Source organism: Manis javanica, chromosome 7, assembly GCF_040802235.1.
Source record: "Manis javanica isolate MJ-LG chromosome 7, MJ_LKY, whole genome shotgun sequence".
Taxonomy (NCBI): Eukaryota; Metazoa; Chordata; class Mammalia; order Pholidota; family Manidae; genus Manis; species Manis javanica.
The window spans coordinates 80,864,608-80,892,148 of NC_133162.1; the positions used below are offsets into that span (position 1 = coordinate 80,864,608).

Sequence of the window (27,541 nt, forward strand, 5' to 3'; positions counted from 1 at the left end):
AGGATCTAGTCCCCTTTACAATGAACAGTATTAGAACCTAATATCCACAAAGAGGTGCTATTGAAACAATTTTCTCGCTCTAAAATCACCTTCATTTTTATCAGAGTAACAAAATGAAGACTAATTTATTTATTAAATAAGTTTAGCTTTAAAAACTTGGCCTGATTATTTACATAAGTGCTGCATGAGTAGCAATTAATCATATAGGTTCTTTTAAATGTTCTTTGCTGGACCTTTCTATAAAGACTTTCAGATTGAACTCTTTTTTTTTGTTTTTTTTATTTTGGTACCATTAACCTACAATTACATGAAGAACATTATGTTTACTAGGCTCCCCCCTTCACCATGTCCCCCCAACATACCCCTTCACAGTCACTGTCTGTCTGCATAGTAAGATGCTGTGAAATCACTACTTGTCTTCTCTGTGTTGCACAGCCCTCCCCGTGCCCCCAACACACTATACATGCTAATCGTAATGCCCTCTTTCTTTTTCCCTGCCCTTATCCCTCCCTTTCCACCCATCCTCCCCAGTCCCTTTCCCTTTGGTAACTATTAGTCCATTCTTGGGATCTGTGATTCTGCTGCTGTTTTGTTCCTTCAGTTTTCCTTTGTTCTTATACTCCACATATGAGTGAAATCATTTGGTACTTGTTTTTCTCCCCCTACCTTATTTCACTGAGCATGATACCCTCTAGCTCCATCCATGTTGTTGCAAATGGTAGGATCTGTTTTTTTCTTATGGCTGAGTAATATTCCATTGTGTATATGTACCACATCTTCTTTATCCATTCATCTACTGATGGACATTTAGGTTGCTTCCATTCCTTGGCTATTGTAAATAGTGCTGCAATAAACATAGGGGTGCATATGTCTTTTTCAAACTGGGCTGCTGCATTCTTAGGGTAAATTCCTAGGAGTGGAATTCCTGGGTCAAATGGTATTTCTATTTTTAGCATTCTGAGGAACCTCCATACTGCTTTCCACAATGGTTGAACTAATTTACATTCCCACCATCAGTGTAGGAGGGTTCCCCTTTCTCCACAACCTCGCCAACATTTCTTGTTTGTCTTTTCGATGATGGCGATCCTTACTGGTGTGAGGTGATACCTCATTGTGGTTATAATTTGCATTTCTCTGATGATTAGCAATGTGGAGCATCTTTTCATGTGCCTCTTGGCCATCTGGATTTCTTCTTTAGAGAACTGTCTATTCAGCTACTCCACCCATTTTTTAATTGGATTATTTCCTTTTTGTTTGTTGAGGCATGGGAGCTCTTTATATATTTTGGATGTCAATCCTTTATTGGATCTGTCATTTATGAATATGTTCTCCAATACTGTAGGATACCTTTTTGTCCTACTGATGGTGTCCTTTGCTGTACAGAAGCTTTTTAGCTTAATATAGTCCCACTTGTTCATTTTTGCATTTGTTTCCCTTGCCTGGGGAGATACGTTCATGAAGAAGTCACTCATGTTTATATCCATGAGATTTTTGCCTATGTTTTTTTCTAAGAGTTTTATGGTTTCATGACTTACATTCAGGTCTTTGATCCATTTGGAGTTTACTTTTGTGTATGGGGTTAGACAGTGATCCAGTTTCATTCTTGTACATGTGGGTGTCCAGTTTTGCCAGCACCATCTGTTGAAGAGACTCATTTCCCCATTGTATGTCCATGACTCCTTTATCGTATATTAATTGGCCATATATGTTTGGGTTAATGTCTGGAGTCTCTGTTCTGTTCCACTGGTCTGTGGCTCTGTTCTCTGCCAGTACCAAATTGTCTTGATTACTGTGGCTTTGTAGTAGAGCTTGAAGTTGGGGAGCAAGATCCCCCCTACTTTATTCTTCCTTCTCAGGATTGCTTTGGCTATTCGGGGTCTTTGGCGGTTCCATATGAATTTTTGAACTATTTCTTCCAGTTCATTGAAGAATGCTGTTGGTAATTTGATAGGGATTGCATCGAATCTGTATATTGCTTTGGGCAGGATGGCCATTTTGATGATATTAATTCTTCCTAGCCAGGAGCATGGGATGAGTTTCCATTTGTCAGTGACCTCTTTAATTTCTCTTAAGAGTGAATGTCTTGTAGTTTTCAGGGTATAGGTCTTTCACTTCCTTGGTTAGGTTTATTCCTAGGTATTTTATTCTTTTTGATGCTATTGTGAATGGAATTGTTTTCCTGATTTCTCTTTCTATTAGTTCAGTGTTAGTGTATAGGAAAGCTACAGATTTCTGTGTGTTAATTTTTTATCCTGCAACTTTGCTGAATTCCGATATTAGTTCTAGTAGTTTTGCAGTGGAGTCTTTAGGGTTTTTTTATATACAATATCATGTCATCTGCAAATAGTGACAGTTTGACTTCTTCTTTACCAATCTGGATTCCTTGTATTTCTTTGTTTTGTCTGATTGGCATGGCTAGGACCTCCAGTACTACGCTGAATAACAGTGGGGAGAGTGGGCATCCCTGTCTTGTTCCCGATCGCAGAGGAAAAGGTTTCAGCCTCACGCTGTTCAGTATGATGTTAGCTGTGGTTTTATCATATATGGCCTTTATTATATTGAGGTACTTGCCCTCTATGCCCATTTTGTTGAGAGTTTTTATCATGAAATGATGTTGAATTTTGTCGAATGCTTTTTCAGCATCTATGGAGATGGTCATGTGGTTTTTGTCCTTCTTTTTGTTGATGTGGTGGATGATGATGGATTTTCGAATGTTGTACCATCCTTGCATCCCTGGGATGAATCCCACTTGGTCATGGTGTATGATATCCTCTTGATGTAGTTTTGAATTTGGTTTGCTAATATTTTGTTGAGTATTTTTGCATCTATGTTCATCAGGGATATTGGTCTGTAGTTTTCTTTTTTGGTGGGGTCTTTGCCTAGTTTTGGTATTAGAGTGATGTTGGCTTCATAGAATGAGTTTGAAAGTATTACGTCCTCTTGTATTTTTTGGAAAACTTTAAGGAGAATGGGTATTATGTCTCTTCTGTATGTGTGATAAAATTACAAAGTAAATCCATCTGGCCTGGGGGTTTTGTTCTTGGGTAGTTTTTTTATTACCGCTTCACTTTCGTTGCTGGTAATTGGTCTGTTTAGATTTTATGTTTCTTTCTGGATCAGTCTTGGAAGGTTGTATTTTTCTAGGAAGTTGTCCATTTCTCCTGGGTTTCCCAGCTTGTTAGCATATAGGTTTTCATAGTATTCTCTAATAATTCTTTGTATTTCTGTGGGGTTCGTCTTGATTTTTCCTTTCTCGTTTCTGATTCTGTTGATGTGTGTTGACTCTCTTTTTCTCTTATTAAGTCCGGCTAGAGGCTTATCTATTTTGTTTATTTTCTCGAAGAACCAGCTCTTGGTTTCATTGATTTTTTCTATTGTTTTATTCTTCTCAGTTTTATTTATTTCTTCTCTGATCTTTATTATGTCCCTCCATCTGCTGACCTTAGGCTTCATTTCTTCTTCTTTTTCCAATTTTGAAAATTTTGACATTAGACTATTCATTTGGGATTGTTCTTCCTTCTTTAAATATGCCTGGATTGCTATATACTTTCCTCTTAAGATTGCTTTTGCTGCGTGCCACAGAAGTTCGGGCTTTGTGTTGTTGTTGTCATTTGTTTCCATATATTGCTGGATCTCCATTTTAATTTGGTCGTTGATCCATTGATTATTTAGGAGCATGTTGTTAAGCCTCCATGTGTTTGTGAGCCTTTTTGCTTTCTTTGTATAATTTATTTCTAGTTTTATACCTTTGTGGTCTGAAAAGTTGGTTGGTAGGATTTCAATCTTTTGGAATTTACTGAGGCTCTTTTTGTGAGCTAGTATGTGGTCTATTCTGGAGAATGTTCCATGTGCACTTGAGAAGAATGTGTATCCTGTTGCTTTTGGATGTAGAGTTCTGTAGATGTCTATTAGGTCCATCTGTTCTAGTGTGTTGTTCAGTGCCTCTGTGTCCTTACTCATTTTCTGTCTGGTGGATCTTTCCTTAGGAGTGAGTGGTGTGTTGAAGTCTCCCAGAATGAATGCATTGCATTCTATTTCCTCCTTTAATTCTGTTAGTATTTGTTTCACATATGTTGGTGCTCCTGTGTTGGGTGCATGTATGTTTATAATGGTTATATCCTCCTGTTGGACTGAGCCCTTTATCATTATGTAATGTCCTTCTTTATCTCTTGTTACTTTCTTTATTTTGAAGTCTATTTTGTCTGATACTAGTATTGGAACACCTGCTTTCTTCTCTCTGTTGTTTGCATGAATTATCTTTTTCCATCCCTTAACTTTAACTCTGTGCATGTCTTTGGGTTTGAGGTGAGTTCTCTTGTAATCAACATATGGATGGGTCTTGCTTTTTTATCCATTCTATTACTCTGTGTCTTTTGATTGGTGCATTCAGTCCATTTACATTTAGGGTCATTATTGAAAGGTATGTACTTATTGCCATTGCAGGCTTTAAGTTTGTGGTTACCAAAGGTTCAAGGTTAGCTTGTTTACTACCTTACTGTCTGACTTAACTCGCTTATTAAGCTGTTATAAACACAGTCTGATGATTATTTCTTTCCCTTCTTTTTCCTCCTCCTCCATTCTTCATATGTTGGGTGTTTTGTTCTGTGCTCTTTTTAGGAGTGCTCCCATCTAGAGCAGTCCCTCTAAGAAACCCTGTAGAGGTGGTTTGTGAGAGGCAAATTCCCACAACTTTTGCTTGTCTGGGAATTGCTTAATCCGTTCTTCATATTTAAATGATAATCGTGCTGGATACAGTATCCTTGGTTCAAGGCCCTTCTGTTTCATTGCATTAAATATATCATGCCATTCTCTTCTGGCCTGTCAGGTTTCTCTTGAGAAGTCTGATGATAGCCTGATGGGTTTTCCTTTGTAGGTTACCTTTTTTCCCTCTCTGGCTGCCTTTAATACTCTGTCCTTGTCCTTGATCTTTGCCATTTTAATTATTATGTGTCTTGGTATTGTCCTCTTTGGGTCCCATCTCTTGGGAGTTTTGCGTGCCTCCATAGTCTGAGCAACTATTTCCTTCCCCAGTTTGGGGAAGTTCTCAGCAATTATTTCTTCAAAGACACTTTCTATCCCTTTTTCTCTCTCTTCTTCCTCTGGTACCCCTATAATGCGGATATTGTTCCTTTTGGATTGTTCACACAGTTCTCTTAATATTGTTTCATTCCTGGAGATCCTTTTATCTCTCTCTGCATCAGCTTCTATGCGTTCTTGTTCTCTGGTTTCTATTCCATCAATGGCCTCTTACATCTTATCTATTCTGCTTATAAATCCTTCCAGAGTTTGTTTGTAATCTCCCTTCGGACTTCATCCCTTAGCTCTTACATATTTCTCTGCAGCTCTGTCAGCATGTTTATGATTTTTATTTTGAATTCTTTTTCAGGGAGATGGGTTAGGTCTGCCTCTGCAGATCCTTTCTCAGGTGTTGTTTGAACTATCTTGGACTGGACTAAATTTTTTTGCCTTTTCATGGTGATAGCAGTGGCTGTAGGCAGTTGTGGGTGTGTCAGCTGGGAGAAGAAAGTCCTTTCCTGCTTGCTGGATGTCTTGCCCTTCTCCACTGCCTGTGACGGTTACCCGCACTCCTGGAGCAGCCACGGGGTTAGTCCCCTAAGCTGCTATGGGCGGGGTCTCCGTCAGAGCAGCACGGAGCCCTGCGGGGAGTGGCAGGCACACCAGGTGTGCTCCTCTGTGATAGCGGCACCCCTGCTGGGCAGCTGTGTGCCAGCAGCAGCCTTTGGGTCTGGCCCGGGCGGCTGTGCGTTGGGCTGGGATTCCAGTTGGCTGCTGGGAGCGCACGTGCTCCCTCTTGCTCTGCTGCAGGTGCGCACAGGGCTCTCCCACGCAGGCCTCTACCAGGCTTCTCTGGCTCCACTGCCACTGGTGCGTGCAAGCCGTGCCCAGGCTGTTCAGTCGCACTGCTGAGGTCTCGCACAAGCCTCTCCTGGTCCCCTCCTGTGCCGTTGGTGCATGGATCTGCTCCTGGTCCTTTCTGGTGCCGCCGTCCCTGGCACACACTGCCACTCTCCCGCTACTGGGCCAGTGTGTCGGGGTCCACGCCAGTTGGAGGAACGACTGGCAGGCTGCTTAGTGCCATGAGGGGCTTCAGAACTGCACTGCCTCCCCGGGGTTTAGGGCGCCTAAGGTTCCCTGGGATTCCCAGCTGTTGGCTAAGTGTGCCGGGACAACTTCATCAAGCTATGGGGTCCCTGTCTCTTTAAGACTTGCAGAAAGCACTTGCTTTTCTTTTGTCTCAGGGGCACCGGGGGGAATTGCCCACAGGTTTTGCTTTTCTGTTTCTCTAATACCCAGCACCCCGTACAACTTGTGTCTGCGTTCTGGGTGTGGATTTCTAGAGCTGGTTGTTTAGCAGTCCTGGGCTTTCACTCCCCTTTCTGACTCCTTTCTTCCCGCCGGGTTTTGGGATGGGGGAGCGTTCGGGTCCCGCCTGGCCACAGCTTGTATCATACCCCTTTCGTGTGATGTTGAGTTCTCACAGATGTAGATGTATCCTGGCTGTTGTACTGCATCCACTGGTATCTCTTTTAGGAATAGTTGTATTTATTGTATTTTCATAAATATATATCTTTTGGGGAGATTTCCTCTGAACTACTCACACTGCCATCTTCCCTTGATCTCACAGCAAATACCAGATTGAACTTTTTAAGGCCTGTGCAGACCAGGAAAGCCAGGACAAGGATTTGCCATTAGATTCACCTGCAGTATTTACAGGGTTTGGGCTATTTCCTCTCTTCTTGAGGTCCCCAAATATCCTGAGGTTCCTGCACCTGCCAGAAAGTGACCTTGCTTACCCACCCAATAAGGCTGCTGGAGCCCCTGTAAACAGTTACCAGAACAGTTTTTCCAGGAGACTTCACAGGCTTTACAGTCAATCTAAACTCTGTAATGCTATCTGGTCATATATGAGTCTGTACATCTCCCTCAAATATGACACATTCCAGTCAAAGTCTGGTAATATAACCAATGTTTCCAATTGTCCTTTTACAAGGAAAAGAAGTCCTTATTGAACTTATGCAAATAAATATATTGTCACAAAAATAAGAAAACTCACTGCGAGTTTCTGGATTCTGGGGAGATTAGGTAGGGAGGAAAAAGTACATGTTTCAATTCTGCTTACGGAGTTAAAATTTACCAAATTGCTGCAAGTCATAGTTTAAGAGGAGAAAGTTTCCTTAAATCTGGAAAAACAAAACATTAATATCAGTAATGTTTCAAACAAAAAGTCATACAAATTTAAATCACCCTCCTCAGTTTACTCAGTTCCATGTAATTAATTCTTGTTCAGCTTCAATTCAGTTTTCTGTTAGTTCTGCAAATTTTACACAGCTCAATTTTATGATCTGAAAGTTATCAGAAACCCATTATTTGTCAAAAGTCCTTTTCATGAATCTCCTTGAAAATGAAACTTTTGCAGGGGAACTTTTGTAAAAGCATCTGAGTTAAATAGCTGTCTATAAATGACAAAAGACTTAAAAATGGCAATGGTTAAAGATCTATGAGAGTTCACTACAGTACAAAGAAATTTGGTTATTTCTATGAGACATAACATTTTAAGCTAATCATATACCAGGACATACCAGATTTCTAGGAGTATACCTATTTTTATAATATATTTCCACAAAAACATAATCTAAGGGTAAAGCATCACTTATTTGACAATGCTTCCTGTATAATTTAACATAACAAATAATCCTCATTAGTTTATTATCTGCCTTTTTTGAAGAGAAAATCCTCTGGCATGTTCCAGGGGCCCTCTGGAAAATCTCAGAGTTAACTAGAGGTAAAAAGAGCTTTATTTTGAATTTCATTTGGGAAGTTTGTCAAAAATATGAAAGTAGGTTTTAAGGTACTTGTCTAAGTAGGATCATAGATCATTATGAAACAATACTTATTTATCCATTTTAACCAAAGTGACAGTAAAAGATTTTAAAGGAAAATACACAAGGTTACATAGTTGTTAGGAAAACTTAGCTCTTTTAATATTAAGGTTCAGTTTTCTTAATTGATTAAACACTTGATTAAGACAGATGAAGCACAATAAATTACTTTGGTGAAATGATTACTTTAAAGGCAAAGAAAAACCCTTCACTATCTCTTAATGGCAAGAGCAGACCAATAGTTTAGGAAAGCTTTGTCCCTTTAGCCCACAAAAGAGAGTTAAGTTCCAGTTTTACATAAGATCATTATTGATATTAAAGCTTACTTTTGTCACCTGTATAACCAGTTCATTTTCATTTTAGTCAGCTCATTCACATATTAAAATTCCTTTTCCACAAAACTTCTACAACTTTCTTTTCAGATTCAGTGCAATTCAGATAAAGTTTTCATTCAGGTTTTTTCCTAAGTTTCCCTTCTTTAAATAATCATCCTCTTAGCTTTAGGACAAAATTGTTTTCTTTTCCCTTCAACAAGAATACATTTCCATTCCTCATACCTTCTTTTACCAAAAACAACATCCTACTTTTCTTGTATACAGAGATGTTACCTTATTATTTTGAGTGGTTAGCCCTTAGAAACTTAAATTTCTAGTGAAAACTAAAGAGGTAGTAAGGCAGGGAGGGACAGGGGACAAGCATCATGATTAATTTTCTCTGCCTACGATTAAAAATGCCAAGATATAATAGTATAGTAAGAGCAGAAGGGACTCCATCTTAAGGCTAAGATTCCATTTTAAAAACCAGGAAGTTAGGAGGTAAGATTCCTAACATATTTTATGGTAATCAGCCAACAGCCAACACTATCTTAAGGCAGGGCAAGCAGTCCTACGTGGTAGGTTTCCACAGTTTGAGGGTAACCACTGTCTTGGAGAAGAACAGGATTAATAATTTCCTTGTTAAGTTTATCTTACAGAATATCTAGAGGACTGACTATGGATAATGACATAATGTCTCTCACCAGAGACAGACATCATGAGACCACATGTCAAGCCTAAGCCCCCCTTGGCCCTTTGCCCCATTCTTGAAATCCTTAAGACAGAATCCTAATCCCTTAAGTGTGCCTCCTATCTGAGGTTGCCTGCACTCCCCTTTGAATGTGTACTTTGCCTTAAATGAAGCCGTCTCGCAGCTCAACTTACTGTGTTTTGTCTCTATGCTCTTCCACTGGTGTCTTTGTTACTTCACCGTTTCATCCAATTTTCTAGACTTAAGCACTAGTATTCACTCTGTCCTACTTCAGATAAGTAGGGAAGAGCTACTGAGATCTCCGATTTAGGCTTGCAAGTTCCCGTCACCTGGGTGACCCAGACAGGACTGCAGTTGTACAGTCATGCTCTTTAGTAGACTGCCTGAAAATCTCCTTTCTTTGCCTTTAGGAAGTTCTCAGAACATAATCTCACTCCACCCAGTGCTCCGTGGCTCCTCCAAATCCTTGGGTGGTGGGGGCTTAGTTCTCATGCCGTGCAGATCCAAGCAGACACGGTGCCAGGTGACTCTGACTTTAGGAGTTGGCAAAGGATCTGCCCTGTGCTGAGCAGGACTTAAATGAATTTTCCTTTCCTTCCTCTGTTCTTCCTTGCTCTCTACTGCCTGCCGGCTGCTGCCATTCACTACCACTCTCGCTTTAATGAATTCCTTCCTTACCTACACTCATCTGATTTGTTTGAGAATTCTTTCTCAATCAGAGACAAGAACCCTTCCCCATCCAGGTTGATGTTTCACCTAGTGCACAGGGAGAGACCTCCCCAGACACAGCTGCTCAACACCACCAAGAAGTAAACAACTGTGAACTGTTATAGCAGCCTACTTTAGACTGGCAAATTTATGAGTACATTTCATAATTTTTAGAAATGTGCTGCTTCATACATAGTATAATCTTTATAAGCAAAAAACAAATTTACTAACAGCTGCAAATTTATCTTTAGTTTCTGTAATAAAGAAAAGTAGATAAACCTGTGTTTAATAATGAATGTTCCATTATTTTATCTTATTTGTAATTGATCTAGATATTCAATGACTTCAACTTAGCTCATCACTTAGCTTAGCAAAATTTTAAGACTTCAGGTTACTAAAAAGATTTAAGCTATTTTTAAGTACACATAGCAAAGCACATAGTTATTGCTAAAAAGTTAAAATTTCATCCTATTTATGTCTGTCTATTTACTTGTTCTTAACAATTATGTTGAGGTTACCATAAAAACTTTATGAGACAGACAAAGTCAGCCATTCTCCCAAGCTCTTTTTTTCTTTTTGAAAACGTTTTGCAGCACAGATAACATCAATTTATTTGGCTTTAAAATAAACCTAGGCAGAATAAAAATCTTCATTTTAATGCTGATAACCTTAAAGACATGTCTGTTTTAATGAAACTAAACTTAAATCAGCTTTAATACTGAATATTTTCCCAGGTGATAAGAACTTGGAAAACGTTTGGGTTAGTTTCTGTCCTTCTGAGTTTTGGAATGCCCAGTTCTTACAAGTGTTTGTCTTCAAACGAATTAATTTCAGCAATACCACTGAGGTAGAAAAAGTTCTCCCATTTACCATATATATATATAAATACACACACAAACACACACACACATACACACACACAAACACAAATGCAAAGTCTATAGCTACTAATACATATGGAGAAGATTTTATTTACCCAGTGTCTACATACCTCCTCTCTCCCTCCCTTGCTCCCTCTCCTCTCTTTCTCCTCTTTCTCTCTTTCTCTGTTTTATCTGATGAGAAACTCCCTGAAGTTTGCATGGCTCTTAAATCCTAGAGAAGATGGGGGGAGGGGTGCGGGGTGGTGGTGGTAGAAAATTTACATTACAAAAGCACAGAGCAAGGATCCAAATTTTCTTTCCAGGTTAGGTCCCCAGAAGAGGACATATTTCTCTATTATCAGAAAATATGGTAATATATGGTATATATGGTAAAAAATGGTAATAAATATGGTACTAATTTATTAAAAAAATATAAAATGTTTGATATTTATTAAAAAATTTGTGGTATTTATTTATTAAAACATTTCCTTTAACTCCAAGACAATCTTATTTTCAAATATCATGATCTTTATAATATCTATGAGCATTTAAAAAGCAATAGGGAAGGCTTGGGGATTGGTAAAGATAGATGGTCTTCAAATTACCTCTAGAGCCATACTTCTGGTCCTATAAAGACTCTTTTAGAACAGATTGAAGAATTGGGTTGCCACCGGAATGATATCAAAGGACTGACACACCCATCCACCTCTGTAGAATGTTTTTCTTTCCCTCTTGGGTAAATGTAGTTCAAGGGGGAGGGCCTGAAAAGAAAGTCAGTCAGTATCTAACTATCAGATTCCAGTTTGGCCAAAAACTTTTTTCATGAAGTTATTAAATCCTTCTAAATATCTTTTCAAGTTTTGGCTGGGAAAAAACAGTAAACATGTCTTGACAGTATTAAACAACCCCATAAACCAGAGGTGTTTCCAAAGGGGGTATAAAAGATATTTGCAAAATCTAGAGTCACCCCCAAAGATGAACAAAGATAGAACCAACAACCTGAGTGGCCCAGGAAGGCAGAAAGCCATTCCCAAGAGAGGAAGGATCAGTAGCCCATGGGTCCAGATTTGCAGAAGAAGGGCACCGTGAAAGTCCATCCCCGTCTCTGTTGGTGCCAGACCTCTGGTCTTGTAGTGATTATTTGCAGGAAGACCCCACAGAACTTCCATTCAAGTGCTTCCTCTGTGAAGGGGTTGTGAATGGCTGGCCACTAATCTTTTCAACCCTTCTCTAAATTTGATAGTGTCTTCTGAAAGTGGAGCTCAAAGGGATTTATAATTTAAAAGATCTGCTACTGTCCAAGGGACATGAGAAAAAAAATGTGTCTCCATGGTTGGGGAGGGCCTGACATGCATCTGTAAAGGTATTTCAAAGGAACGTTGGCAGAGCCTGATGATAGAACTTTGGATGGAGGGAGCAATGTGGACCTTAGTGCCAGTCTTGGGTGCTTTCATTAAATTCATTTCATAGCTTTTAGCATTTACATGAGTGACCTGTGTTCTTAGGGCCTAAAGATTAGGTTGGAATATTCTTTATAAATCTATAGGGAAACAAACTCAAAACAGGCAGATGGGACCACACTTTTAAAAAGTTCTTTTTCCTTGTCAAAGAATCCCTGAGGCCACCTGTTATACTAACAGGATAACAGAGCTCAGTATAAAGAAATTTTTTCTTTCAAATAGAGCCAACTTAAAGGATATACCATCTGGCCATTGATGAGTAGGATCTTAATAAAGACTCAAACCAATAAGCCTTTTTATGGGTAGACCTGGAGGCAAGTTTGCTGGCTTAAACCATGGATGCAGGAGGTATCCCTAGCATAAATGATGCAGCAAAAACCAAGAGTACTCAAACCAAATTACCTAGAGTTGTCAAGCCCAAAGAACTAGGCCACCAATATTTTCTTCTGCTAATGTAAATTTAGAAGGAAACAGGACTCTCACCATTCTTGTTCCAAACACTGGACCCTACAAACAGAGATACGGGAGGCTGATATGGTAACAGATATTACCTTTTGCCAGCTGTCTATCAGATGTCCCAGAGGCCCTCAGCTGCAGCAGCCTTGAAGTGAGCAAAGCCCAGTGAGTTAAAGTATCCTGCCGACTACACCAACTGTTAGGGAGGAAGGAACTTTCCTCTACCCTTCGAGGTCCTAGCTGGTTTAAGGATCAAATTGAGATGAGACAGATTAACAAGAGAAAAAAACCAAAGTTTAATTGAGGACATGGAACAAGCATCATGATTCATTTTCCTGCCTATGATTAAAAATACTGAGATATAAATAGTATAGTAAGAATAGGAGGGACTCCATCTTAAGGCTAAGATTCCATTTTAAAAACCAGAGAGTTAAGAGGTAAGATTCCTAACGTACTTTGTGGTAATTAGCCAACAACTGATTCTATCTTAAGGAAGGGAAAGCAGTCCTAAATGATATATTTCCACTGCTTGAGGGTACCCACTATCTTGGAGAAGAACAGGATCAATAAATTCGTTGTGTTTAGTTTATCTTAAAAAACATCCAGAGGACTGACCATAGATGGTAACTTGATGTCTCTCACTGGAGATAGACATCATGAGACCATATGTCAAGCCTAGGCACCCCCTAACCCTTTGCCCCATTCTTGAAATTCTTGAAAGACATAAATCACAAGTCTTTAAGTCTGCCTCCTCTCTGAGGCAGCCCACACTCCCCTTTCTCTGAGTGTGTACTTTGCCTTCAATGAAACCTTCTTACCTCTCAACTTACTGCGTTTTGTCTCTGTGCTTTTCCAGTGGTAAGTGTCTTTGTTACTTGGCTATTCCTTCAATTTTCTAGACTTAAGCACTAGTCTTCTCTCTCTCCATTCTACTTCAGACAAGTAGGGAAGGGTTACTGAGATCTCTGATTTGGGCTTGCAAGTTTCTATCACCTGGGTGACCCAGACGGGCCTGCAGCTGTAGGATCTTGCTCTTTAGTAGGCTACCTGAAAATCTATCTTTGCTTTGGGGAAGTTCTAAGAACATAATATCACTCCATCCAGTGCCCCCAAACCCTGGGGTGGTAGGGGCTTAGCCCCACACCATGCAGATTCAAGCAGACACGATGCCAGGTGACTCTGGCATTAGGAGTTGGCAAGGAATCTGCCCCATGCTGAGCAGGAGTTCAGGGAGCTTCCATTTCCTCCCTCTGTTCTTCCTTGCTGTCTGCTGCCTTCATGGCTGCTGCCATTCACTGCTACTCTCACTTTAATGAATTCCTTCCTTCCTTCCACTCGTCCAACCTGTTCGTTCATGAATTCTTTCTCAATCAGAGTCAAGAACCCTCCCCTGGCTTGAGATCTCACCAAGTGCACAGGGAGATCTCCCCAGATTGGATTGCCCAACAACATAATTACATAGGTCCAGGGAAGCCATAGACAAAGATTGCAAAGACAGGGACAATGAGATATATATGTTATCCCGAACTAAGGAGAAGGGGGGAGGGGTCTGAGACTTCAAAGGGAAAGAGGAAGCAATTCATAGGATTATGAAAGAGTAAATGCTCAGTAAGCAAGTGCTTGATGGGCCACACAGGAACAATGGCGCACAAAGAGGAATTTTAACAGTTTCAGGCACATTCCCCCTGTCTACCATGTATAGGTATAGTATCTACCATACTTGGCCCACATTATAATGGAGTTATCTATGGTGATAGTGCTCCTTCTGAAGCAGTTCCTCCATCTAAATCCTTTTTATGCACTTGCTGATGGGGGAAGGTCAAAGTTTCTTTATGAGTCTTTTAGGCCTTGATTGTTTTCAGCTCTGACATGACATGATTTGCATGTTACAGTGGCTCATTCTGGGACGCCTGCCCTTGCCTCCTACACTTTCCTTTAAGATGAGGATAATGACACGACTTCTCTTGTGCATATTTAACCTTCTAATGCTCATTGATTCATTAACATAATGCCTACCTTAGAGTGAGTACTTTGTGTAGTGCCCGCCCCTGATTCTGCTGCCACTGATGCCAGGGTTCTTGTTTGCAGAGCTGAAGAATGGGCTTCACAAACACTCAAGGTAGGAGAGCAAGGTTCAGGCTTTTATTTAGAAATAAAGTGAGGAAAGAGCTCCTGGCTCATGCCAGGAGGGGACAAGAGAGCCTATAGTGGTGCGTTGTCTAGGGATTTTATAGGCAACTGAGGATTTTTCAAGCACATCAGAAAAAGGCTTAAGGGTGGGGACTTGTACCACCTGCCCTTGTCCTCAAGGTGGGCTGGGTCACAGTCTGATTGCCAGGGCTGACAGCGGAGTCATGGGTTATGCTGATACCCTTGCAGAACACTCAAACATTCCAGGCCAAGTTGCTCCTGGCCTTTTGACCTTTAACTGATCTCAATGAAGATGTCTATATCTTTACCCTAGAGAATTAGTGTGACCTTGACTTTGCATAATGCTTAGCACAGAGTTTCAGTAGGGACTTCTTTGCCCACTGTTACATTGCTCTGACTGTAAATATTCCGCCCTGCTTTTCCTGGGAGGCCCTCACCCTACTCTGACTACACCAATGGTCCCTGTCTCACCACTGTGATTAATCTTCCATTAATTATCCACTGCATGCCCACCCCCTGGCAGGCACTGCTTGGTGTGCTGGAGTTGCTTATAAAACAGACAAAGTGGGGGTAGGCTGAAAAGAAGCAGTATAAGTAAGCATAACAAGTGAACACAGAAAATAGGTGTGTACTGGATTGTGATGAACACCTTTGAAAAATAAGGCTAGGAAGGGGGTCCTAGTTTGCAGTGGGTGATGCAGAGTGAGGCTTAATTAGGGTGGTCAGGAAATTCCCCAAGAAGGCGGCTTGAGGAAAGACCAGAAGGACATGAGGGAGCAAGTCATGCCAGTGCCTGGGAGAATGGGTTTCCAGGCACCTGCAAGGGCAAAGGGAACGCAGGTGCAGAGACCCTGACACAGGGACACGCCTGGTTCTTTGAGGAATGGCAAAGAGCAAAGCAGAAAGCAGCAGTGAAGTCAGAGGAGTGGCAAGCAAGGGAGCAGGGGGACCTTTGCAGGACTTTGAGAAGAGGCATGTGAGCTGATTTGGGTCCTAACTGGGTCACTGCCATATTGAGGAGGATAGACTGCAGGGAACAGGGGAGGGAGCCCAGAGACCTCGCTAAAAATCCAGATAAGAATCGATGATGGATCTAACCAGGTGGAACAGTGAAAAGTGGCCAGATTTTGAATATATTCTGAGGTAGGATCCAGTAGAATTTGATGATAAGAATGGATATGAGAATGAGAGTGGAGCTCACATCTGAGGATGTGTCTGGTTTTCACTTGAGTAGCTGGAAGTGGGAGTTACTCTGAGAAGAGGAGGATGTGGCAGATCTGGAGGTGGGTTGCACATTTAGTAAGTGGGAGATGGCTGGAGACATCTCAGTTGACTGTCAGATGGGCATTGGATAGATAGATCTAGAAGCAGGTGGATATAATGAACAATGAATGTGGAAGTTATCGGTGTAATGATGGCAGTTAAATCCCTGGGATTGGATGAGCTCACCAGAGAATAGTGTGAGAGTCAGTGTGGGGACCAGGGGAGGGAAAAGGCCAGGTGACTGTCAACTTTCTGCACTGGGTACCTAGTTACCTAACACTGAGATGGGAACACAGGAGGAAGCTGGTGTGATAGATGAGATAGTAATGATTTTCAGACAAGCCATGTTGTGCCTGTGGGATATCATACAATTATAGAATTGTACAAGTCGTGTAGACTCAGAATAAGTATAGATCAGGTTGCTCCATATCAATGGTTCTCAACTGGGGGCAGTTTTGTTCCCCAAGGGACACTGGGAAATGTCTGGAGATGTTTTTGGTTGTCAAAACCTGGGAGGAAGGGAGAGGCTGCTACTGGTACCTAGTGGGTAGAGGCCAGGGAAGCTGCCAAACATCCCACTATGTACAAGACAGTCCCCCAATACTGCAGTGAAGAATCATCTGGCTCCAAATGTCAACAGTGCCCCTCACCACCTGAAGGAAGAATTAATCTGTCTCAGAACAGTCAACACTGGAGAAACTCATCTCTATATTGTATTTAGTTGAATGTGTTAACAATGAACATTTAGAGTGCTTGTTAGATGTCAGGTGTGTTAAGCTAAGGGTATATCTCATTTCATTCTCCCAAAAAGTTAGGTATCTTCATTTTGTTCATCCCACAGGTGTATTTTGGGAAAACAGGTGATGTTTGGGAAGTTAAGTCACTGTGCTCTACCTGGTGGAGCTGAGCGTTGACCCCAGCTTGGACTCTAAGGCCTGTGACTTGTGGCAGGACAGGATGGAAACACAGTGGTTACACAGACTGGTTAAAAAAAGAAAAGGGAAAGACCAGAAATAGTAACAAGAGAACTTCATCTTTCAGGATGCATTTCTTTTCTGAAGTATTTGCTGTTATAATTTTTTTCTTAAATTAAAGCTAATACTAATCTTTCCAAAGTATCAAGAGAAAAAGGTAAGCATAAATCATTGGATGCTGTAGAAAATTCCAAAGTTTGCTTTAATGACCTCTTTTATCTGTCTTGCATTCCTCTCCAGTGCCATAGAGGAAGCTGTATATTGCAGAAAGAGAGCAACTTTATAGTTGAACAAACATGGGTTTGAATCCTGGCTCCTCCACTTGTTAGTGAGCTAAATGGTTCTCAACTGGGGGCAATGTCGCCATTATACTTCTCCCAGCCTCAGTTTCTTCATCTGTAAAATGGGTCAGTAACACTCCTTTCTGTGGTGTTTATGAGGAGTAAATGTAACTATGCATGTTAAATATCCTAGTAGGCCCATAGAAGTGGTAGTAGGTCTCTGACTTTGGATGCAAAGTAACAATAGGGACCAATTTACTCTCCCACCTAAAAGAACCATCACAAAAGGACAAATAATATGAAACAATGTTTTTAAAGATGCTAGAAATTAGGAAATGAAGGACTGTGGCCCCCAAGTGATGGGAAACAAATGAAGTGAGCCCTATACATGCCCCAGCTTGCAGCCTTGCGAAAGTTTCCATGCTCTAATGCAGAAAGGGGATACCCAGGTGGAGCCCACTGGACTCCGTGAATTAAGGAGACAGAGCTTAAAGATGGAGAGATCAAATCATCTAGAATTTTCAGGGTAGAATACCAAGGAGGAAATAGCTACTCAGAGAGAAACTTCCCTTGAGAACTCATCACCATAAACATGTGAGGCAATGATCTTAGGCTGAGGAAAGAACCACTAGAAAGGATGAGAGGGAACAATCTCCACTCCAACACAGGACAAGGAATAGTACCTCTTCCCACCTGCCTCACTGGAAAACCTCCTGACTCATGGGGCATTGCCTAGAATACACAGAAGGTTTTTCTCTTAGCAGTGGGGAAAAATTAGCTTTATACTGGGCACTCTGGACCAATTACTAAATCCTAGAAGCAAAATCTGTAACGATAAAACTCTTTTCAAGCAACCTAAATTCATCCCAGTAAAATGTTCAAGAATACTTAAATAAGTACAGCATAGGAATATAGTCAATAATACTGTAATATCATTGTATGTTGACAGATGGTAACTACACTTATTGTGGTAATGTAGCATGGTAATTTTGTAATGTACATAACTCTTGAATCATTATGTTATACACCTGAAACCAATATAATGCTGTATATCAATGATACTTCAATTAAAAAGAAAAGGAATATTTAGAGGAATACAAAACTATCCAGCACCCAACCATTTAAAAACCACAATGTCTGGCACCTAATCAAAAATATCAGGAATGCAAAGAAGCAGGAAAATATGACCCATAATGAGGAGAAAAGTCAATCAACTAAAACCAACCCAGAAATGACACAGATGTTAAAATTAGCAGGCAGTGACATTAAAACAGTTTTTATAGTTGTATTTTATCTGTTCAGAAAGTTAAGTAAAGACATAAAATGGCAGATTAGATAGAGAAGATGATAACAAGATTAGTAAACTGAAGATATAGCAATAAAAACTATCTGTATTAGTTTTCTATTGCTGCTGTAACAAATTACCACAAAACTTGTAGCTTGAACAACACAAATGTATTATCTTCTTGATCTGTAGGTCACAAGTCTGCATAGTCTCACTGGACTTAAATCAAGGTGTTAACAAGCCTTTCCTCTCTGAAGACTCTAGAGGGGTATCCATTTTCTTGACTTTTCCAGCTTCAAGAGGCTGTCTGCCATCCTCAGCTCCTGACCCTCTTCCTTCATCTTCAAGGCCAAAATGGCAGATTGAGTGCTACTTATATTGTGTCACTCTTACCTTCTGTAGTCACATTTCTCTCTGATTCCCCTTTTCTGCTATGACTCTTCTTCCTCCATTTTTAATGACCCTTATGATTACACTGAATACATCTATATAATCCAGGATAATCTCTCTGTTTAGGGCCAGCTGATTAGCAACCTTAATTCCATTTTCAATCTTGATTTTCCTTTGCCATGTAGCCTAAATATTCACAGGTCCTGGGGACTAGGATGTGGCTATCCTTGAGGATTATTACTCTGCCTACCACAGTATAAAACACAGATTGAAAAAGAGAATTTAACAAAAATAGACAGCATTGGTGAGCTGGGATATAACTTTAAGTTGCCTAATATACATGTAACTGGAATCCCAAAATATGGAGAGGAGACAGAAAAACATATTTGAAGCACTAATTGCCAGTGTCCCCAAATTTCATGAACACTATCAACCCAGAAATCTCAGAAGTTCAGTGAGTCCCAGGTACAAGAAACTTGAAGAAAAAGACCCGGAGGCACATCATAAAGTGCTAAAAACCAATGAAAAAGAGGATACACACTACATACAGAAGGACAAACATGAAGATGGCAGCAAATTTCTGAAGAGAAACAAACTAAATGAGAAATCAGTGGAACACCTCTTTAAAGTAGTAAGAGAAAAAAAAATTTCAGCCTTAAATTCTTTACCCAATGACACTGTCTAGCAGTAATAAAGATGAAATAGTGACTCCCACGTTCAAAGCTGAAAGAATTTGTCACCGTCAATTGTATACTACAAAAAATGTTGGAGGAAGGCCTTCAGGCAGAACTGAGACAATACCCTATGGGAATCTAGGTCTGCACAAAGAAATGAAGGGTGCCGTGGTAACTACTGGGTACATGTACTTTTTTTCCTTGATAATTTAAGTCTTTTCAAAATATAATTGTTTGAAAATAATAACAATGTAATATTGGGTGTCTGACTATATAAGAGTGAAATATATAACAACTGTGACAAAAAAGTCAGGAAAGAGATGGAAGTATACTCTTGTAAGATCCTTGTATGTATCATACATGAGGGGGGTATCATATCACTTAAAGGTGTACACTATAAACCCTAAAGCACTCATTAAAATAGGGAGAAAAAAAGGAGAAAAAGCAAAAGATTTATACTAATAAACCAACAAAGAGAAAAAATAGAATCATAAAAGAATATTCCAGAAGACATGAAAAGAAGAAAAGGGAAACAAAGAATAAATGGGACAAATAGAAAACAGAGACAGACTTAAACCTAAGCATAATAATCACATTGATGTAAACGTGTGAACGCCCTAGTCAAAATGCAGAGATTGTCAGACTGGATTTTTTAAAAAGCAAGATCCAACTATATGCATACAAGAAGTGTACTTAAAATATAAAGACAAAATAAGTTAGAAGTAAAAGGATAGAAAAAGATATAACATATTGACAGAACCAAAAGAAAGCTGCAGTGACTATATTAAGACAAAGATTTCAGAGCAAAGAATATTATTAGAGATAAAGTCATTTCATAATGATAAAGGGGTCACTTCATCAAGAGGGTCTAACAGTCCTAAATCTTTGTGCTCCTAATAACAGAGCTTCAAATTACATAAAACAAAAACATGAAAGTGAAATAGACAAATCTACAGTTATACCTAGAGATTTCAATAATCCACTCAATAATTGGTGTAACAAGTAGATGGAAAATCAGTACAAATATAGAAGATTTGAACAAAACTGTCAACAACTAGACCTAATTTATAGAACACTCCACCTAACTATAGCATGGTAATTTTTCTCAGTGCATATGAAACACCAAGATAAACTATACTGAGCCAAAAGCAAGTCTTAATAAATTTAAAAGGATTCAAATGATACAACATATATTCTTTCTCCATAATGGAACTAAATTAGAAATCAATAACAGAAAGATTTCTGGAAAATCCCCCCAATAGAAAAACTAATACATTTCTAAATAGCCCATAGGTCAAAGAAGAAATTCAAAGGGAATTTAGAAGGTATTTTGAGCTGAATTAAAATGAATACACCACAGCATACTGAAATTTGAGGAATGCCTCTAAGGCAGTACTTAAAGGGACAATTATAGCACTAAACACTGTAAGAAACTAGGAAAAAATAGACCAAATTAAACCAAAGTAAGCAGATGAAAAATAACAAAGATCAGAGTAGAAATAAATGAAATAGAATACAAAATGGTAAAGTACAACCTGTAGGCTGGCTCCCTCTTTTTGTAAATGAGGTTTTATACAAATACAGGTGTGCCTGTTCATTTATGTATTGTCAGTGGCTGCTTTCTGTATACAACAGCAGCAGAGTGGGTTGTTCTGTCAGAGACCATATAGTCTGAAAACTTAAAATGTTTACTGTCTAGCCATTAAAAAAAAAAAAAGATTGCTAACCAGAAAAATAGTAAACAAAATTAGCAAAACACAAAGCTGGGTTTTTTTGAGATCAGTAAAATGGGTAAGCCTCTACCAGAGGGAAAAAGAGACAGAAGACCCAACTACCAATATCAGAAATGAGACAGCTGATATCAGTACAGATTCATCAAATATTAAAAGGATAATAAGGGAATATTATGAATAACTTTATGCCAAAAAATTCAACAACTTAGAATGAAACTAAGTCCTTGAAAGACACAAATTAACAAAGCTCACTAAAGAAGAAATAGTTGTATATATTAAAGAAATTGAATTTGCTATTTAGAACCTTCCCACAAAGAAAACTCCAGGCCTAGGTGACTTCAGTGTTGAATCCTATGAAATATTTAAAGAGGAAGTAATAGCAACTCTACACAAACTCTTCCAAAAAATTGAAAAGGAGGAAATACCTACCAACTTATTCTGTGAGACTAGTATCATCACCCTTATATCAAAATCAGACAAAGATATAAGGGAAAAAAAACTATAGACCCAAAACCCTTATGAATATAGATGAAAAATTATCACTAAAATTTTAGCAAATTGAATCCAACCCCCCCCCTCCCAAAAGATAAGTGCGATTTATTCCAGGAATGCAAGATCAATTTAACAATTGAAAATCTATCAATGTAATTCTTCATATTAACAAACTAAAAAAAATCATGTGATCATCTCAGTAGATACAGAAAAGCATTTGACAAATCCAACATCCATTCCTGATAAAAACTCTCAACAAATTTGGAATAGAAGAGAATTTCCTGAGCCTGAGAAAGGACCTCTACAAAACATCTATAGCAGATGTACGTAATTGTGAAAAACTGAATATTTTGCCACAAGTTCAGGAATAAGACAAGGATGTTTGCTCTCACCACTTTATTCAACATTGTATTTGAGGCTCTAGTCAGTGCTATTAGACAAGGAAAAGAAATAAAAGGCACCCAGATTGAAAAAAAAGAAATAAAACTCTATTTTCAAGTGGTATTATCACCTGTGTAGGTGCACTGGCAAGTCCACAGAGAAGGACAGTCCAGTCAAAAATGGTGCTGGAACAACTGGACATCGGTATGCAAAAGAATGAACTTCAATCTGTACTTTGCACTATATACAAAATTAACTTGTAGATCTAAATGTAAATCCTAAAACTATGAAACTTATAGGAAAATCTGAGAGAAACTCTTATGACCTTGGGTTAAGGAAATATTTCTTAGCTACAACACCAGAAGTCTGCTCAATAAAAGAAAACAAATTGATAAATTGGGCTTCATCTAAATTAAGAATTTCTGCTGTTGGAAATACACTGTTAAGAGAATGAAAAGAAAAGGACAGACTTGGAGAAATACTTGCAGGGCATATATCTCATAAAGGACTTGTATCCAGAATATGTAAAGAACTCTCAAAATTCAGTAATAAGAAAATGAACAACCCATCTCAAAAATGAACAAATGATTTCAATAACTATTTCACAAAAAAAGATACAGGGATGGCAATTACATAAAAAGATGTCTGAAATCATTAGTCATTTGGGAAATGCAAATTTAAACACAATACTCCACCCTGACACACCCACTGGAATGGCTGAAAGTGAAAAGACTGACCACGCCAGGTGTTGGGGAGAAAGTGGAGGAACTGGAACTCTCACACACTGCTCGTGGGCATTTAAAATGGTATAATTACTTTGGAAAACAAGGTGTGGCAGTTTCTTAAAAAGTTATGCATATATAAAAATACACATACATGAAAAATAAATAAAAAGTTAAACATCAGAAGGGCAGGACTTGAGGCAGGGACACAGCTGGACATGAGAGCATCTGCCAATCTCTGGGCAGGATGGGCAGTTTTGTAGGAAACTTGAAGATAGCATCTGTGACTCAGGTGGCCCTCTTAAGGAAAAAGAATTAAAAAGTGAAGTCAAGATTAGGTACAAAAGTGAATATTTATTTAGGACAAACAAGTAACCACAATAAATTCTTGGATCCATGGATCTCCAGGTCCCTTTCTTGTGAGTCATCTTGGGACACCTTTCCAGAAAAGCTAGTGGTGTCCGGCTTATCCTCCCTACCTGGAACAGTCGCCATCCCAGCATTCACAGCTGGGATGTGGGGCCCTTAGGATGCAGAGCCACTGTACCCACCTCAGCCGCAGTGCCCATGTCCCCATGAATGACCACAGTAGCTGACCACGCTGTGGGTGCAGTCTTTGCTTTCCGGAGGTGAACTCTGCTCTCCAGCTTCAAGCACTGCAGTGTCCGCCTCAGGCTCCTTTCCACTCCACATCTGCAGCTCCACACCTGGTGCCTGCGTGGCCCAAAGGAGGAGGGCCTATGTGTGTGGTGAGGGGCTTGACAAGGCATCCTAGGGCCCTGGCAGTCTTGTGTCCTTGCCCACCACCTTTTTGAGCTTTGGGTCCCCTGTGCCTCTCCAGACTGTTTTCTCCCAACCCAGGCCTGCTCATGCCATGCCTTCAGTGAGGACACACCCCTCCTGTGGTCCAGCCATCAGAGAGGCCTCCTCCACTTCTCCAGTCCTCAGTGGCCTTGCTGACCACTATCAGACCAACTCCAGCAGGCCACCTCATTCATGGTGGGTGAGGGAAGCATGGGTTGGGGCAGAGCGTAGAGCTGGGGCCTGAGTCCCTAGCGCTCTACCATGTATTAGCTGTGTGAATTCAGGCAAGATTCTGAATCACTCTGTGCCTCTGTTTCCTTGCAGATAGTAACAGTACCTCCCTCCCAGCGTCTTTGTGAAAATCAAAGAATCCTAAGAGGGCAGGTGTGACTGTCAACTGTGTTCACTTAAGTGTCTGTAGCTTCTAGGAGAGTCCCAGGCAGGTGCCAAGTGCACATGCTCCTGTCTGTCTCCGTTCCAGGGTCTCTCAGTTTCCCCTAACTGATTTCCTACCCCCTTGGGGACACAGGTCCCAGGGACTCACACCCCACATGCAGACCATCCTGGTTAGGGTCTGAGGCTCTGGGACCATAGTCAAGTGTACATAGGTGAGTTACAGACTGGGGTTTCATAAAAACAAGAGCTTTTTTGAAAATCCCTTTAATTGCCCATGAAGTTCCATATAAATAGTTTTATGTACATCCCAAAGATTAATGCATTTATACATGAAAATGTGAGAACCACTGGAGCTACTTTAGGGACAAATCAGTTCATAAACAGCCATCTGAGCTTTCCCATCCTTATGCCTTTAGGTAATGATCCAATGTCTAGCTGTGAGTGGGGATAGGTAGGAGGTTTTTCTCCATCTGGGTTTAATAGGAAGCCTGTAATGTGAATACTTCTGGAGAATCCAGTCTCATCTTCAGGCTGGACCAGGCAGTAATGTCAAAGCCTAGTTAAAAGCACATAGTGACTCTGAACTGCATTTGGGATGTGTAAAGTTGATTTAAAACAAAATACACAGCGAGCCTACTCTGGGTACAGAACTTCTCTGAGCAGGCCTCAAATATGCATGCTTTTTTTCTAATAGCGCCCAAGGGTGCTTTTAATGATGTGTGTTTTGATAAGGGAAAATAACAAAGACTAAGAAAGGAAAGAGAAAGCCCAAAGGGCTGCAAAGACCAACTGGTGAGGTGAGAAGGCTGTGCAGCAAACTAGAACCAAAAGCAGGGCTGCTGCTGAAAGATTTTGGAGAGCCAGCCTCAACCCACCCCATGAAGGAAGATGCTAAACCAGCCTTTGGAGCGGGGGCTGGGATGGGAGCATCCTGGTGCATCCCCACAGGGATCCCTGCAGTAAGCCTGTGTCTCCCTGTCTTGCAGGTGGTGCCAGGGAGCAGGAGAAGGTGTCGGCCAACCCTGAGGCGCTCCTGCTCATGGCCAGCTCCCAGCGTGACATGGAGGACTGGGTGCAGGCCATCCGCCGGGTCATCTGGGCCCCACTGGGCGGAGGTACTGCCCGTAGCTCGCATGCTTGCCCTCTCGAACCCTTTCCTCCAGGTAATCGTGCCCCTCCCCTTGCACTGAACCTGTAAAATCTGGTGCCTGACTCAGGACTTGCTGGTGGTCTACCCCTGCTTCCTAAGGCACGCAGGCAATGTTGTCCTGTTTCGCTGCTGACCCTCAAAAGTCACCCCTCCAGTGTACCAAGCAGGCCCTGTTAGGGGAAATCAGGACCACTTTTCAAAGACGTGCCCTATTCCTACCAGGGAGTCCTGTGGTTCACTTGCCTCTCTGCGTCCAGACCCCTGCTGGACACTAGGTGTGTGTGAGGCAATCTGTATACAGACTAGAAGCAGGTGCTCACAGGGTCATATCAGATGCCTAGGCACTGTGTCCTTCCCTCGGCCACATTGCTGCAGCCATATGGGGCTCCTGCCTCCCCACAAAGCACACTCCCTGTCCTCCTCTGAAAGCAACGGTGGTCATTTACTCACTTGCTCCTTTATTCAAAATACTTACTGAGCCCCTGAAATATACCAGGGTGAATTCCAGGTGCTAGGAATTCAGTGGTACAAATAGTGGATTCTGCTACTCCCTGGTCCTGTGGGAGAGAGGTGATAGACCAGTAAATGTGTCACAGGAAGTCCAGTAGTGAGAAATGCAGCAAGCAAAGTAAAGCCAAATGGGAGGACAGAGCAGATGTTGTGTTAGGTGCTGCAGCCCGGTCAGCTCAGCAATGTCACCAGGAGTCTTGATGCTGGGGGAGAAGCACTCATGAATGGGAGCAGCAAGGGCAAAGGCCTTAGGGAGGGAGTGCGCGGTGGGCACACGGGGCATCTCAGGAAGGCCAGTGGGTCTGAGGGAGTGAGGATAGGAGTGTGGGGGACCTGAGGCAGGAGGAGTACCAAGGCCTTGCAGATGTAGTGGGGATTTCATATTTTGTTCTAAATTGGTTGGGCACCAGGGAGGGCTCTGAGCAGGAGACAGACACACCTGACTTAGACATACAAAAAGAGTCCACTGGCTGCCATGAGAGAGATGATCCACAGATAGGCAAGAGTGGATGCAGCAGGCTGGGAGCCATGAGGGTGATGGATGGGCCAGTGCTGGCGTGAGAATGAAGGGGACAGCATGAGTGGCCAGCAGCAGGTGTGCTATGGAGGAGGGGCTGCTACCTTTTGCCATGGTCTAGACACGGAATGCAAGAGACAAAAAGGATGACTCCTAGCTGTGCAGTTGCTGTCTCTACAGATTGGTGTCATTGTGAAAAGAGCTTTTAGAAGGGATCACCACACGGGCTGGGCTGGGGCCACCAACTCCCTGCTTAATATGGACACTGGGACCCTGTAGGCTGGCCAGGTTGAGACCACAGGAGCCATGGACATCCCTCTCTCCCCACGCAGTATTTGATTGGTGCACAGTCCAGGAGGGGCAGAAGCCTACCTTTGGGACACGGGGCCCTCTCCAGATCCTGCATGCCCTGTAGGCTGAGCACCTTCCCTTACCTTCACATTGCCACCTCCCCTCTCCCATTCTGCCTGACCACCTATCATAGAACTGTCAATCCCTCATGGAGAAGAGTTGATATAACTTTGAAAGTCAAGTTTTTCTCCTGGGCTTCATAAATGGCCTCACACTGTTAGCCATGGCCTCTTTGCCCCTGATGATTGCAGCCATTTTGATCCATAGTACCAATTTTATGACCTGGGAAGACCCAAGTCCATCCATGGATTTCTACAGCCCCCCTGGCTTCCTTTGGTGGAAGGTGGCTGAAGTGAACTTGTAGAACAGACTAGAGCCCAAAGCTGACTCCTATGTAGCTGGACTTGGATTTATGACAGGTGGCACTTTTGAACACTGGAAAAACGAGAACTTAGACATGATCTTGGGATAGAGAAAGACTTCTTAAGTGGGTTACAAAAAGATTGGTTAAGTTGTACTCCATAAATGATGTGCATTTGTGCTTTAAAAGGTAGATTGAGAAAATGAAAAGTTGAACTTCAGGTTGAGAGAAGGTATTTGCAATACCTACAACCATCAAACAACTTATTCCTCAAACTTCTACATATCAGTAAGGAAAAGACAGACAAGCCAGGAGAAATGGGGCAGGAGACTTGAACAGGTACTTTGCAGAAGAAGATATCCTTGTAACCAATGAACATTAGCAACAGTTGTCCACCTCACTAGTAGTCAGGGAAATGCACACTAAACCACAACTCAATACTTGCATGCACCCACAGCAATGACCAAATGAAAAAGATGGATGGTTCCAAGTGGCAGTGAGGATAGAGAGCTACAGGCGCTTGCATATATTACTAGGGAAATTGTTTGGCAGCATGTGCAATAGTTGATGCTATGCAAACCTATGTCCCAGGAATTCCACTGCTGGGCCTGTCCAAAAAAGAACTGTGTGCACAGGTAGGCCAGTAGACCTGTGCACATCAGGTGCTCACAGCAGCCTTATTTATGGTGGCC

General features: G+C 41.1%; 1 protein-coding gene across 4 annotated transcripts in view; it reads left to right on the plus strand.

Annotated features, from left to right (window-relative positions):
- Positions 1-27,541, plus strand: part of ARHGAP22 (Rho GTPase activating protein 22) — a 193,494-nt gene that overhangs the window by 129,167 nt on the left and 36,786 nt on the right. For 3 of the 4 annotated variants that reach the window (XM_073241236.1, XM_073241237.1, XM_073241239.1), the window contains one exon: positions 24,947-25,123. In XM_073241236.1, the coding sequence (XP_073097337.1) occupies positions 24,947-25,123 (177 nt within the window). The remainder of the gene's footprint in view (positions 1-24,946; positions 25,124-27,541) is intronic. The other variant, XM_073241238.1, reaches the window with a different exon arrangement.